General features: G+C 40.0%; 1 protein-coding gene across 3 annotated transcripts; it reads right to left on the reverse strand.

Moving 5' to 3' along the window:
• Window positions 1–10,526: 10,526 nt before the first annotated feature.
• LOC126790705 (uncharacterized) lies at window positions 10,527–15,500 on the reverse strand. Of its 3 annotated transcripts, none has more exons than XM_050517048.1 (11): window positions 15,316–15,500; window positions 14,556–14,664; window positions 14,409–14,466; window positions 13,121–14,308; window positions 12,756–12,961; window positions 12,473–12,557; window positions 11,758–11,829; window positions 11,554–11,664; window positions 11,335–11,475; window positions 11,080–11,259; window positions 10,527–10,986 (listed from the first exon to the last, which is right to left on the reverse strand). In XM_050517048.1, the coding sequence occupies exons 2-11, from the start codon at window positions 14,660–14,662 to the stop codon at window positions 10,759–10,761; spliced, it is 2,376 nt and encodes a 791-aa protein (XP_050373005.1). In that variant the 5' UTR covers window positions 14,663–14,664; window positions 15,316–15,500; the 3' UTR covers window positions 10,527–10,758. The 3 variants fall into 3 exon arrangements, with proteins under 3 accessions (XP_050373005.1, XP_050373003.1, XP_050373006.1); XM_050517046.1 differs by having other exon boundaries at window positions 12,473–12,560; XM_050517049.1 differs by lacking the exon at window positions 15,316–15,500 and having other exon boundaries at window positions 12,473–12,560; window positions 14,409–14,453; window positions 14,556–14,634.
• Window positions 15,501–15,843: the final 343 nt, after the last annotated feature.

The raw sequence follows: 15,843 nt of genomic DNA on the forward strand, positions 1-15,843 counted from the left end.
TCTGTTTCCCAGAACTGTCAATTTGCACGTTGGAAGCACGTATCGTCATTACCAGTTCCATCAATTATATACATGTTTGACTATGAATGGAGCTTATGGAATAGGTAGATTTAGGGTGTAGTATGAATTAGCAGTACCTGGTTGTGTTAAGGAAAAATTGTAGGTACGTTGGATATGAAGTTTGGGCCTGAAGTTTCTTAAAATGTTAATCTGTTTATCTAACAGCCAACAGAAAAAAATTTGGGCAAAATTAAATTGCTTGAAATAAAATAATGTGGCCTTTCTCTTACATGACCTTTAAACCCAGTATCAAATGTACATTGTTCTGTTTGTAGTTTCATAGAGAACATCATAATCAGTTTCATAGACAACATCATATTCAGCATCGTTATCTGTGTTAATTTCGTATAACTGGGTTATTTCAAAGTACGGATGGAACGAGAAAAATGTCAATCTGTATAGTTGAGGTTTTATTTTATTTTTTTCTTTTACGTTTAGGATGTGATACACGTTTAGGGTGTGATACACAAGATCACATTTTGTGAGGAAGAAGGCTGTATTTATTTTGTGACACGTTAGTTTTGTTCTGTAGCAAGGAACCAAAATAGTAGCCAGAACCCCAAATAAGGTCTAACATGGCAACTTATGCGACTGACTATGAAGAGATAATTGACAGACTCGGCCCTTTTGGGTAAGTCCTTTATAGATTGTACTGAAAAGCTTTGGTCCTTAATTCAGAATATTTTAATATTTTGCAATACATAAACTAATTTCATCACAGTTTAGCCTAACATGAGCAAATAGTATTGCGGCAAGTGGTATACACCGTCGTGTATACCCTCTTGCAATGACAACGGTCACAACACTTGGTGCTCATGTTTCTCTCCCTAATTTGCAGTGATTCTAGCAAAAAATCCATCCCTAATTTGAAGCCAAGTTTCTCATGTTATGACTTAGCAATCAGAATGACAAAAAATCGTTAGGCCTCACAATCAGGCAGATGTGCCGCTTGAACACTCAAAGGCGTTGTCGTAGCGGTCCTCGCGCACATCTACCGCTACTGGACCCTCTGACTGGCGCATTGCATTCCCTACAGCACCTTCAGGTGAACCTGAGAGATTTACAATGGGATTATACCCTGTCACTCCAAGAAGCTCCACTATGTCTGATGAATTTCCATCACTCTCAGCTGGATTATCAGCTATAGGTTCCTCTATTTCGGGTGGGATCCTACCAAAGTGCAAATCGTCTGCGTTACGTTGAATGAATTGATGAGAATCATTTGCGGGATACTTCATACACTGCAAGAGTATTGATGACCTTTGTTCATCTCCATCATACTGAAATTTACAACAACATAATATTAGAACAATTTCCGGACAACTGTACTTCATAAATTACCCACAACTTGTGTATATAATGACCACAACTTATACCAACTTATCCAACTCTTACCTCTTCCCACCAAACTTCACCATAGTGCTGCATGTGTTGGATTGTATATATCCCACATTCATGCGGTCCTGCCTGTGAAGGAACATTAAGCGGTTCTACGATCTCATATTCTGGAAAATCGTGTGGGTGTTGGGTTCCACTAAGTGGCTCGACAAATATAACGTCCCGCAAGAATCGCAGCTGCATGATTCATAACAAAGATATCATCATATGAAGCCACCATTAGGAACTATCCTAAATCTTATTAATTACTAGTGTGACTACATGGGACTTGAACGCACCGTATTGCGAGCCATCCTTCTTGCTGTTGCCGAACCTGTAAACCCCGCAGCACTGTCCCAAAGTTCAGCAACACGCCTCCTTATGTGTACCACAATAAGCCACCAATGTCCCGACTCTAGGTGTACGGGAATGAATATCTGGAATCATTAAATGGCAAATTTTTTAAAATAATATAAATTCTACGAACCGGAAATTCATGACCTGGTGGACTATTGTTTAACCAGGTATAACTTTTACCATTTCGCAGGTGTCAAGGCGGCCTTCAAAACGGTACATGTTGCAAACGTCCCTTGTATATGCTTTGAAACTGTCATATGAAACACCGTCTGCCCTGTTGGTGTTTGCAGCCGTCTGCTCACAACACAATAGGAATGGTTGGCCATCATTTATATGCGCAATTTGATAATGTATCGGTATAAAAAATTATACATAAGTTTAGGGTGATCTACGACACCATACCGCAAAATAAGTTGGCAGGTACCAAGCGTTTGGGTTGTCCCTGGACAGGAAGTCGCATATGAAATTGATTACCTGCGATGAGACGCACATTGTATATTTATCATATGTAGTGTACATCCATTTAATCATTTAAACAAGTAGCTAGTAAACATAAACTCTGACAAGGTAAAGTACCTCATTCAAAACTTCCGAATTCGGTCCTAAAGTTTTCAGTGCGCTCCTCACCAATCTTTCCCTCCCATCCCCGCATTCGGCCACTAGGGTCCTGCACGAGCACAGTTATCTCCTACTTAAGTAGTGTGTATCGCTATTAAATTTAACTAATATAGTAAAAACAACATCTGCCTTACGCATTCTCTCTTGCAGAAGTTTCTTTCCCCCCCATGAACACATAATTAATCAATCGGACATCCGATTGCTGGATGGGTCTCATCAGGTGAAATGGACCGGCCGTAAATCTCCTTACGCATACTGTTTTATTTTGTTGGTTCTGCAGGTGAATGGATTTATTGTACATGATCCTCCTATGTGATCTTGGAACAATTTCTACATTTTTCCTTCTACTCTTATCCATTCCTGCTGCCAGGTTTTCATGTTGTTGGTTCCCTCCCGGACTGCTTGAAGTCTCAGAAATTGCTTGTGCATCCTTCTTTGGCGTGGACAATCCTATCTCCTCAAGCATCTGTTTTGTAACTAAATAGTTAACATTTTATGTACCATAGAGACTGAATACACAATCATTAAGATAATTTTTGTTTTGTATAACAAATCAGAAGCCCCTATCAATCTATATTACATTTAACTGGCTTATTTATGGTGGCATGACATAAGGCAAAAAGTTTCATGCAAATGAGTAGTCCAGAAAGTCCACTAGCAATGAAGGAACACTTACAGCTAATTGTCTTGCAGCCGGAGGTTTTTCAGCCAGTATCATCTGACTCCGTAATTGTATTTGAGATACCGCCTTCCTTTGTCCGGCTCCTCGCCCAAAAGCAAGGCCGGAGCTGATAACTTCTTTTGACACGAGTGGGTCTGCTTGATTTGCTTTACTCCCTTGCGCCCCTCCTACTCCCGTGCCTTCACATTTGCGTAACATGCCGCTTGACTCAAGTACTCGAGCTACACACTCGTCCTTTGCGCTATTGATTTTATGCTCAATATACTTCACAATACGCTTCAGGTCACGATAGTCTGGTGCATACTCCTGAAACAAGTCTGCAATTTCAGATACTCTACTTGCTAAGACCGTGACTTCTGCCTTAGTCTCATATATGTCCTCGTGAACCGCACGGTGTATCCCTATCCCAAATGTTCCATCACGGTTATCAAATTCAGCAAGTGTCTTTCTACGATTCATTCCATTTAGGAGTAGCAATGGAACATTGAACCCTCCTCGCTGTCTAATCTCTTTTAACACCTCCTCCGCATCCGCCACTCCCCATGCCTGAATGGGGACCAAGTATCTGTCCACAATTCCAAACGTCTGTCCAACAATGTCTAAGTACATTAGCTGTAAAAACACCATGCTACCTGCAACATAATCTGTCTCTCCGGACCTCTGCCTCTCAACTCCTTCAATAAGATGACGTACGGCGTATGATGCCCAGTCTCTTTCTGCAATAATCTCTGACCTTATCAATGAATCAACAAGAGTTATGTCAACTTCTTCATCTACGCCTGGACATAGAATAGCCGACAAAGCGTACAACGCATAGGCAATCTGGAAAACATTGTCCGCAGTGTCCCCGTTTCGAATTATGTCAATAAGATGGCCCCTCCTAAGAACATCTTCACCCACCCCAAATATTCTCAACATACCCTCCTCTGGTTTTCCCCACTTCTCTGAGCGGGTGACCTCACGTCCCCCATCGCGCACGCCCATAACCCTGGTAAATTCTTTTGCATTGAAGTCACATTCCACCCCACATATGGTTACACTTCTGTTCTTCAGGTCTATTGACTTAACCACGTAACTCCACATTGGTTGATGAAGGAAGTCTACTTTGAGTTCTAGCAAATAGCCAAGTCCTGTTTCGTACACCGCATCGACCTTGGAACGCGATAGATTCGAGACGACGTCACAGAACTCCGTCGGGTTGCACCTTGTCTTCAAATTCCCATTTTCAGACTGCAAGATACACACTGTAACTTAGATTTTCGATTTACTACGGTCATATTAAATGGACACTACTATCACTCATACCAGTAATGTGTTTTTTAAACTCACCCCTTTGCTGCAGTCGCTAGCATATGATCCTGATGTCCTGCATATCAATAAAATAGGAGTTAGATTACGTTACAACACCTTTGGCACAACATATATTACTTTTACCTGCAATGAAAGTGCTTAATAGCATTGCCCTTCACTTTATAAGTTGTTAGCAGCCTATATTTCACTTTTAACACTCCCACACTAAAAAATCGACCATCGGCCTCCAACAAATAAAATTTATGCTCTCAAGTAGGAGCCATGTGAGTACAGTATGTTGGTTTTGGTTAACTATATTACATTTAATTACCCAATCTACGGTTAACCCTAAATAATTCATCCTTCCATAACTCTGATACTAACCCTATAATAGGCCCGACTTATGTCCACAATCTGAATGGTTACTTGTGACACTAACCACTGCTTCCGGAACCGGCCCAATCTCCAGCCCACCCTTCTTAGGTGACGCGTATTTACATAATACACATATATATTTAACAACTCAATAAAATTACCTTAATTTTTTGCTATGAACACTTTGATGTTCATCATCTTCACCCAAGGAGCTTGAAGTCACCGCCATCTGCATTCCCAAATAACACAATATTTGAAACGAAGCGATATATTATACCATAACCACTATTCAATCACCCACATTTATGTCTAAAATACCATATATATTCATGCAAATACAGGGTAGCCACGTACAACAAGTATAACACACAAGTATACAGATTCACCATTGATTCATTAACCAATACCCCGATGCTCCCTAATCAAATGAGATTCAATCCTTATAAATCCAGCAATGAAAGGCCGGTTGATGAACGCTTCATATATATTTTATTCATGACCTTAAAGTTACTGAATCTCGTTTATGGAACGATGGAGTCACGCCCTATCAGTCTCTAAACCGGTTTTCTCTTATCAAAGGAGAGTTAGAAAACTACAAAATAATTCTAACCGATTATGGATCAACCCCAAACTAGACACGACCTTAAAATAAGGTCACAGGAGTAAGGAGGACATGTATGCTAACAGCTCAAGAGCATTAACATTGCACCTCTACCCGCCAGACCATGGCAGATTCAAACCCTACATATGCACTCACACCTCACAGAGATAAACCCAGAACAGTATAAGATTCCTATATTCCAAAAACTATTCAATGTAGACATCATCACAGACGCATTGCATGCGGCGACGTATGCCTGCCTGCGAACAATATATCTGATTTGCTCACCTTTTTTATTTTTCAAAACCTGCTTTCATATGCAGACAAGGATTGTAGAATCAGTGAGATGTCGACCAAATAATACAGCTCCGAATCTCTTCTTACTGTAATACAGAACTCAGTAACTTAACAAGCTTAGATGACTATTAGTAGTACATCCTCACGTACCTCACTCAGTCACCATTTTTTGTATACTTTCTCCGTTCATGCAGAGATGCCCTTGACAAGGAAACACCAGAAACACAACCCAAACAGCAGGCGAAAGATGATTTAACAGCAAAAGGGATTAATAATAAAACTTCGTGTGGTGCCCGGGCTCGTACCCAACGTCCTTCACTGAGTTTCAGTTTTTGTTTTTTAAGAATTAGCTTCTTTTAATTAATGTTTGGAGTCCGGACCAATGGTAACTAACCACGTTATGTACCTCGCTCTGAATTGTTACTCAATTACATGTACGATGTGGTTCACCTTTATACGGTAGATTTCCCAACCCCAAGGCGCCGAATAGTAGTTTGGTGACCTCCAGCTTAGCCAAAGGCAGTCCCTCCAAGAAGGCCATCGGATTGATCGGATGAATAATATTAGTAAAAATTTGTAACCCTCATCTACTTACCATATTAGTAAAAAATTAACTTTCGGGCTAGATTTTGAATAACCCAAGTGGATGATATTGGTAATATAATACCCTGAAATTTAGTATTTACTATTTAGTACTGTAAGGTTATATTAACTTATGATTAATTCAATTTTTCTTTTAATATTTATCTTTAGAAACCAATGATGCTAAAGTACATATTTTTATACGGTAGATTTCCCAACCCCAAGGCGCCGAATAGTAGTTTGGTGACCTCCAGCTTAGCCAAAGGCAGTCCCTCCAGCTTAGCATATTAACTTATGCTAAAGTACATACCTTTATACGGTAGATTTCCCAACCCCAAGGCGCCGAATAGTAGTTTGGTGACCTCCAGCTTAGCCAAAGGCAGTCCCTCCAAGAAGGCCATCGGATTGATCGGATGAATAATATTAGTAAAAAATTTTAACCCTCATCTACTTACCATATTAGTAAAAAATTAACTTTCGGGGTAGATTTTGAATAACCCAAGTGGATGACATTGGTAATATAATACCCTGAAATTTAGTATTTACTATTTAGTACTGTAAGGTTATATTAACTTATGATTAATTCAATTTTCTTTTAATACTTATCTTTAGAAACCAATGATGCTAAAGTACATACTTTTAAATATAGAATACTTCTTCTTATAAGTATTAGACCACGATTTGAATAGGTTAGCTCATATTCTACATATATTACTCGATATGCTGAGGCTTATCAATGTTTTAGATAAACGTGAACCCTAACATGTGACTTTGTGATTAATTGCTAGTTTCAATGAAAATTCACACAATTGATTGAATATATTGATGATGATATGTATATCTATATCGTGTGACCAAATATATATAGTTCTTGGTACATTTTGCTTCGTTGTTCAAGACAATAAATGAGAGACTAATGTGGTTCGCCAAATTGCAGTATTTCTAAATCCGCTGTATTGTAAAATAACTCTGATTTTATTTCATAATAAAAGTTTTATTCGGACATATATTTTTATTCGGACATATATAACTCTGTAAAATAACGCCCAATTGACACTTACAAACTTGAATGTTAAAGTACAACCACAGAAATAACTACTACAACGTTTACTATCCATAACAGCATAACATGAGCATACATATTAATATGGATTTAGATTTGGATTTACTACAATTTCATGTCCTTCATAAGTTTTGAAACATCATCAACGGTACCCTCAATCACAACCTTGTTACCGTTACCGGTTGAAATAGTGGCTTTCACCCCTGAGGAGGAACATACTGTAGTGGAGTCGTTATTATAAACACCATCCATTCTCTTACGAAACGATGGATTTGTTTCAGATGGAATAGCAAACGGCCACTTGGGTGGGTTCACCCAAGGTGAATGAGGGCAGGGCTTCAAGATCCCATCTAGTGCTTCTTCTAAACTGTGGAACAAACAGAAAGAAGGACGTGGATAATCATCAATCTGAGCCCTACAATCATTCCATGAAGTATACACACCTGGTTCATGTCCAACCCAAACTGCATAGTACTTTCCCATTACCTATAACATAAACAAACATAGAAATGGTCGTTACATAATTATGTAGATGACTTAATTTTTATGTGGGCCGACACTTAGAAAATGAAAACTAGTACAGTAATCCTGAACCGGACCTTCTAATTACAATATTAGAATGGGTCTCAAGAGCAAATTGCAGCCCACCAACAACACGTTTGGGCCCTAAAGAAAATCAGGGGCAATAGGAATACGACAACCAACCAACACTGGAAATATTAAACACTGAAAGAATGAGAGAGCCACGACTCATACTTAGTTAACAATAATTCACAGGGATGCAATAAAGATCCTAACAACTACCAACTGCAAATCGTCTAATTGATGATTATAACGTAATTTGAGGTAAGGAAAATCAAACATGCTTACAGGATATATCAACACTCGTTGTCACGACTCCAACAGCTTTTTGGATATGAACGAGGCCGATGCTATTTCAAATAAGTGATGGACAAATGCCCAAACACAGGCAATGGTATATATATACCAAAACCATTGTAGGAAACGACAATATTAAGGTAATACTATTTACCCGTGACCTTGGTAGAAGCCAAAATAATACCAAACGTCAATCAATAAAACTAGTTTTAATTAAAATTTCAAGTCCGAACCAATCACCACCTTCCACGTATGGGTCTATAATCTGCAAAACCCATAATTTAATCTGGATCAAAGTTTCCCGCCATTCTCTCAGACTAACTACTACCACTCGTCTAGTACACTGCCATCGCAGTCACCTTACCGCCCTTTTTTATAATCATGGAGCATAAGAAGGAGGTTTGTCTGACCTGATATGCTCACGACGCCAACTACTACTACCATTGCCTCAGCACTTCCTACAAGTACCACGACGAGAAGACCTGCCCAACCTGTTCCCGTACCGGCTGATCGATCTCCCATACAGTTCATGCCTCAGCTGTTATGCCTACAAAAGCCACTATGTTATTTCATCCATGCTCGTTGCCCTTGTCCTTAACTTTGAGTTAGCTTCTGTAGTTTAATTCCCGCACTTCATTCCCACCTGGTCTTCTGTTTTACATGCATGTTTCTGGCTCTTATGTTTTTCCTTAATGTTGGTGAATGCGTGGCAGGTGTTCCCTTATTTCCCTTTGCAATTGTATTGTCTACAAATGGGCGTGGTTTGTATTGTTTCATATTTAGTTGTGTTTCATTTTATTGACTTACATTAAAAACAAATTAATGTTACTCATATGATCAAGCTACACAAGCTTATAGAATTATAGTCACTGACATGTAGTAGTTACTATTGGGTTGATGGAGTGGTAGTTACTCTTGTGTATGATTTATATAGCTTCAATTATTTGAGTGATTGAGGGACAAGTCATATAACCGGTAGTTATTAGGCTTTATGTCATTCATTGAGTGATTGAGGGACAAGTCATATAACTGGTGGTAGCGGGGAATGAAAGGCCAAAATAGCCAACTGGTAGAAGAGAATTTCAAGGTAAAATAGCAGAAGTGGATCAGTGGAATCGCATTAAATTCTAACGATATGGCTTCATGGCGGTAAAAGGCGCAAAAATAACAAAACACATTACGACACCGACTTATACACTTTGCATAAAATGTATTTTAGAGACTGATTAAGTTAGTTAATAGGCAACGAGACCGAAGAAGTGATTTTTGGTTACAACCATTTTTTTGGTAATGAATATTTCATTAAAGGGACCACCCTACACGCACCTAATGAAATATTCCCCGTGGCCGGAAGGGGGCGGACGGCACACGTGGAACTCCCTATTTTTCCCCGTACAACGTGAGGCGCCGCCTCGCGAAACCCCTAATGCGGATGGGCCGGTAAAATGAGATCAAACATGGATATTAAAGTGATATTACCGTTGACCGATCCATCGGACTCTTCGGTCAACGCTAAACCACCCTAAACCCCTCTAAGGGGGGCGACGTGCCCGGAAGGGGGCGGACGGCACACGTGGAACTCCCTATTTTTCCCCGTACAATGTGAGGTGCCGCCTCGCGAAACCCCTAATGTGGAGGGGCCGGTAAAATGCGGTCAAACATGGATATTAAAGTGATATTACCGTTGACCGATCCATCGGACGGTCCAACGACTTCCAAATCCTACCAATTTTCGATGGGGTTCCTAAATATATACGCCGGACGGATCGGACGGTGCCGATAAACCAAATCCAGACGTGGGGCTCGCGAGGCCCAAGGTGTGCGCTAATGTTTACTAACCTAGATAGCTTGCTTAGTAGGAAAATGGGCGATCTTGGGATACTTTTGTGTTACGGGCTTATTTAACTACAGATCAGTTAATTTGTTACTTTTGTTGCCTCTTTAGTCACAGTCTTTGTCAGATTTATATATACAGTATATTGTGTTAGTAGAGGGTTGTTTACCCTGTGACCAGCCACAGCTAATATGCGTTGCCATGAGCACAATGTCACAATGTGACAAGCAAAAGCTACGGAGGGTATGAACAAGCCACGAACAATTAAACATATATGGGTTTGAAATCTGGCTTGTTCTGGAAAGCACTTCTCTTTCCATTAACCGGCCCTTCGATCATGGAGTAAATGGACACTGCCTGAGTGCCTGATGTTCGTCGTACCAGTAACTTCACTGAATGGTAGGTCTCTTACAAGATTCAAGATTCAAATTATCTAATGCAATTTCATAAGCGGCGAAAATACCAAGGATACCACTATAAACCATGGATGCAGGGGTTTAGTGTTTGATCGGTAAATAAATTGAACATTTAAACACGACACTGCATACATTTTGAAATCATTGTGCATAGTGCGCAGATTGTCAAAGTCATTGTCCGATTTATGCGGATTTAAATTACAAACGAAAATACACATTAGGTTTGACACAAGTACACTTATACTAGAGCCCTTCACATCTCTCGCAATCCCTTCTCCCATCCCTAACATTATTAACCGGGATCGGAATCAGTAGCTGCATCGGCAACTACGAACGACGCGGAAGGCGGGGCTTAAACTTAATAGTGCTCGGGACTAAACCGGGGTCGCAATTATCTCCAAATGATGCATCTCCACTTCTAGATGGTCCAGCACGCGCAAAACAAAATCCCTTCTTCCAACATTTAACAGATTCCCGAACATTGTCTGCGCACTCGTTGGACTTGTCATTGACAATCTCAAGTGCAAGCCTAATCCTTTGATCACCAGAGTTGAACTGCGAAAATAAATATGCAAGGTCTTGTTACACGTAAACCAAGCCAACCCTAAACCAAATATTTTACAATGTTTAAATACTTCAGCCACTTACCCCTTCATGCCAGCAGTCCCTGTAATGCTGCATATTCCGAATTGTGAAGATACCAGAGTCCATGTGGTTTGACTGCGTGGGATTGATTTCAGGATACATGATACTAGAGGAGGCCAGTTTTGAAGAAAGAAGTGGATAATGTTGCAATTCCATTGCAAACAGCCGCTGTAGGAGAACAATCTGTACAATTCAGACATTAGCTATGCTAGCTTACAATCCAATATACTAGACTGAAATAGGTGCAAATATCTATACCACGGCCACAACAGATTCCTCTCGTCGCTGCCGCACTGAGATGTCCGGAATGCTGTCCCATATCTCACATCCACCTTCTGCAATGTTCAGAACGGCTAGGTACCAATGCTCAAGTGTGGAATCGTTGATGGGAATAAATATCTGTGTATTGGACCAACTGTTATACGCAAAAATTAAATTCATCGACAACAAATAACAATATCATCTAAATGTAACAACCTTGTTACAAGCATGTAGCTGGCCATGTAATTTTCGTAGATTGCATAAGGCAATGGTGGATGCTATGTGGGATTCAACATGAGTTTCCGGTACAGCTTCTTGTGCACGCTCCTGCATCACAGTTTCATGTTCATATTTTGAAAGATCATGCGGTATGGCAAATAAATCATATTTCAGTGTTACTTAACCAACTACACGTCATACGGAGAAAAAAGTCGGCAAAAACCAGAGGTCATCAGTATTAGCAAAGCAATACGCTCCCATCAAGTTTATAACCTGCATACACAATGCAGCATATGAGTCCACCCATCAAATGAGGGTTGTGTTACTCGTATGCATGTCAAGTATTTAAATTTTTAATTCAAAGCGTCATTTTGAATACAGAAAATAAGAACAGATAACGTGTCAGTGTCAATATGCTAAATACGATATCACTCAACAATACAGGTACCTGAAAAATAAACTTGACTTAGTTTATCATTTACTTGTAGGTTGAGTTAATTTTTAACTATCTCATGTATTCATATTTGCATTACTAACAATGAAATGGTAATTGCAGATCTGCAATGAACTACTACACCATGTACGACGTGTTGTTAGGGTTGCTAATGGAAACAATATCAATCTAATTTAAGTATCAGTAAAGGCATGGAGATAGATGGAAAACTAATGTAAAAATAGAATCAATGAATTGGTTATTAATCAACATTATAGGATGAGATTCAATTAATATTTACTCTAACAAAGTATTAAATACACCAAATTACATCTACCTATCAACATATGTGCTGGTTCTACCGACAAACATTGGGGTCTCTAGGCATGTGCCTTATGACCCTTGCAGCGATGCATGCCCTGTGATTACAATTACTAGTTTTGTTACATACCAGAGCTACATATATAAGGCATCAGGACTTACCTCACTGCTGATACAATTTTTGGCAGACAGGCACTTGAGGTCCCAGATAGAAACACTGAAACCACTGTATCTTCCAATTTCATTGCTGCTGCAACATATGAAAACATAGACAGTGAGATGGTATAAAAGTAAGATTCCATACAATATATTATCATCTCATCGTAATTCAAGCAATGCACCATAAATTGTTAGTATATTGGAAGTGCGCAGGTCTTGATAGTAAAACAAAAATTCATATATATAATACAAATTAATTTCTGAACACTTTCCACATTCCACCTACCTTCCCAAAATATCGCCTCTGCGGGACTTTAAGCTAAATAGGTACGCCATCAAATCCTTATCTTCCGGAGATAGATCGGCTACGCTTCCAAACTTACTCCCACCAAAACTACATAACTCTGTAGGTGTAGGTTTCACATGATCCTGCGGCACTTCTATGTTCGTCTTAGGCAGTCCGTCTCTGTGTAAGGTATCAGTCCCTTCATTCTGCAATAACATACATAAAAGGCATGCACTACATGCTATCAGAATTAAAAATCTCATTGTGATATTCAGTAAGCAATGCTTCCTACAACATAATTTTTTTTTTAATATCTACATATCATCTGCTCACTAACTATGGACGAATATAAAACTTTAACTTACACATTCGGGATGTGATGTCTCATTTTCCCAGCCCACCGGCGTTCCAGATATAGACTTTTCAAAGTGTAAGCGGACAGCCGTCTCGACATCACTAACAAAATCCTCCATACCTTCACCAAATTTCTCCAAAACAGAAAAATGTAATTCCATCAAAGACTTCCTCATGTAAGCAACGTCTGGACCCATCTGCCGCGCAATTGATTCCAATCTCTCTACCCCATCTTTTACCACAGCCATGTTCCTTTTCAAATCAGAAACGTCATCGACCAAATTGGTTTTCAACCCGGTGCTGTAATCCCGAGAACCTGAATTAGTTGTCGATCTAACCGTTGTATGTCTCTTTGTAACCCATATTCCTTCAGTTGCATAGAATCCCCCGAGCCCTTCGATCCATTTGTAGATCCTATTACACTCATTTCGACCAAATGACCTCACAGGACCTTCTATCCTAGGAATCATCAGGGTTCTTTCACCAAGTACACTTAGGTAGAATAGCTGCAGGAAAACTAGGCACCCAGCTACATGAGAACCTTTGCTTCTTTGATAAGACAACACTCCCTCCACCAGCTTCTTATAGGCAAACCTAGACCAGTTTTTCCTTCTAATATCCTGTGGGTGCCTCAAAGGTATTAGCAGCTGTTGATCTACGTGACCTGTTGGGGATGGGCAGAACATTATGGAGAGTGCGTAAAGTGCAAAACTCACTATAAATATTTCCCCCTCATCAGGTGAGGACAACACAATATCCCTCAGCCTATCAACGCTTATATCATCATCTTCCACATGGAGCTTTGTCTTTAACTTGGCTACAACATCATCTACATCTGAGCAATGAAGATCTACTTCCATTCCACGACAACTCAGTCCCATCAGCCGATTGAAGTCTTTCTCCGTGATTGATAGGTGCCGCCCATGTATGTTAATTGTTTGCTCCAACACATCAAACCTCTCAATCAACATTCGGCACAGTGGCATGTTCAGCTTGCTGCATCTAAAGGAATCAACAGGTCCAAACCCCATCCCCACAATTACATTGATCTTTTCCTTAGACAGGGCCTTCACAACACGTTTGAATTGTTTTGGATCGCATGCTGATATTATGGCGCCATCAATGTGACCACCATTATTTGCTGCTTCCATCTCCATTTGGCAATTGGATGATGATCCATCTGCCGATGGGATCATCTTCTGCATAAACAACAAAGTTACTATGATAGCCCAGTTACTATATGGACAACTCAATTATTGGCAAAATCACAAAAACCACCTAATTAATTAGTAAAGGTACCTTGCCAACAGGGCAGGAACCTTCCTGCTTTCCGCTAATACCATTCTGACCAGTCAATCTATTTACAAGTTAGCATAACCTTTACTTTGGAATCAGTTCATCGGGTTTCAGGACTAAACTAAAGTACAACCAATTACATGAACTTACCTAGATTTTCCAGCTGACATAGTGTCTTCCTTCTCAATCGCATCACGCCCTCGCTTTCCTTTCTGCAAAGCCGTCGCCTTCTCCGTTAATCCTTTCTTCCCTGCCATACCTGCATTGAAGACTTACTGTCAACACCTTCCTTTTTGAGCTGAGAGTTGTTGTAAATAAGATTTTCCTCGGATTTTCTTCAATTCTTAAAAGTGGAGTTTTTCTGGGATTTTTTAGTTTATGCTTTGCGAAAAGAACAGGAAATTGTTGATTCCCAGTAAAAGATTTTGAATTCATTGCACTTATAAGTCATTGCGAGACTTCAATCTCACACCACTCTACCACCACCACCACCACGATTGGAGTCTGAAACTTACCCAAAAGAGACCAGATTAAAGAAGTTAAGAAGAACTCCTTAATCCAACGAATCCCCCAAATTAAGCACACAAATTCGTTCTAGATTTTAAATTAAGAACTGACCTGGAAGAATTTTTTTCTCAAAATTATGAAATTGTCTCGGATCACAATGGAAACGCAGTTACTAATAAATGATGATCAATAAACCGAATGCTCACAAACATATCTTCAATTCTAATTGCAGGTGAGGAGATAGAGAATCATGTATACAATGTCAGAGCAATTTGTGGGCTGAAAAACAAAAAGGAATTTGTTTCGGTTCCTCATCATGCCTAATTATCATCAGAGGGAATTTAGGAACTACTCTCTACCTTAGTTGCGTATCTTCCTACCAACAAATCGATAAACCAATTACCTTCACAGTTGGACGAAAATCGCGAGCTTCCGCTGGTGAAATCTACGCGCTCTCCGAATACCAGAATACAAGATCGGCGAGTTGCTCCGGTAAAGAGATACCCAGACTCCCTGATCTGGATCTCAGTATGAAATTAGGTTTATCCTTTCACTATTTGGATGGTGCGAATCTTCTCCAACACACCTCAATCCCAAAATTTTACCATCGCCCGATTCTTTGTCTTACCCTCCTCCTAATTCGGCTTGTCGAGCCGCGCCGAAAAACAAAAGCCAGCGACGCCGCACGACCGTGGAGGAGAAAAAGACGAGACCCATGTCTATCAGCCAATCATAGAGCGCCACGTAATACGACAAAAGAAGAGTGCAGGTCGGCAACGGTGCTTTCCAGAACTTGCCAAAAATAATCAATAAGATTTAGAAGATCGTGATCGTGAAGGCCTCAAACCACTCGACACGTGCCGACCAAATGTGTCGGGAGAATCTTCAAAAACCCCACGCCAACATCGATGACGAGCCTTAGCGGATCATA

The sequence above is a fragment of the Argentina anserina genome, chromosome 4 (genome assembly GCF_933775445.1).
Source record: "Argentina anserina chromosome 4, drPotAnse1.1, whole genome shotgun sequence".
Taxonomy (NCBI): Eukaryota; Viridiplantae; Streptophyta; class Magnoliopsida; order Rosales; family Rosaceae; genus Argentina; species Argentina anserina.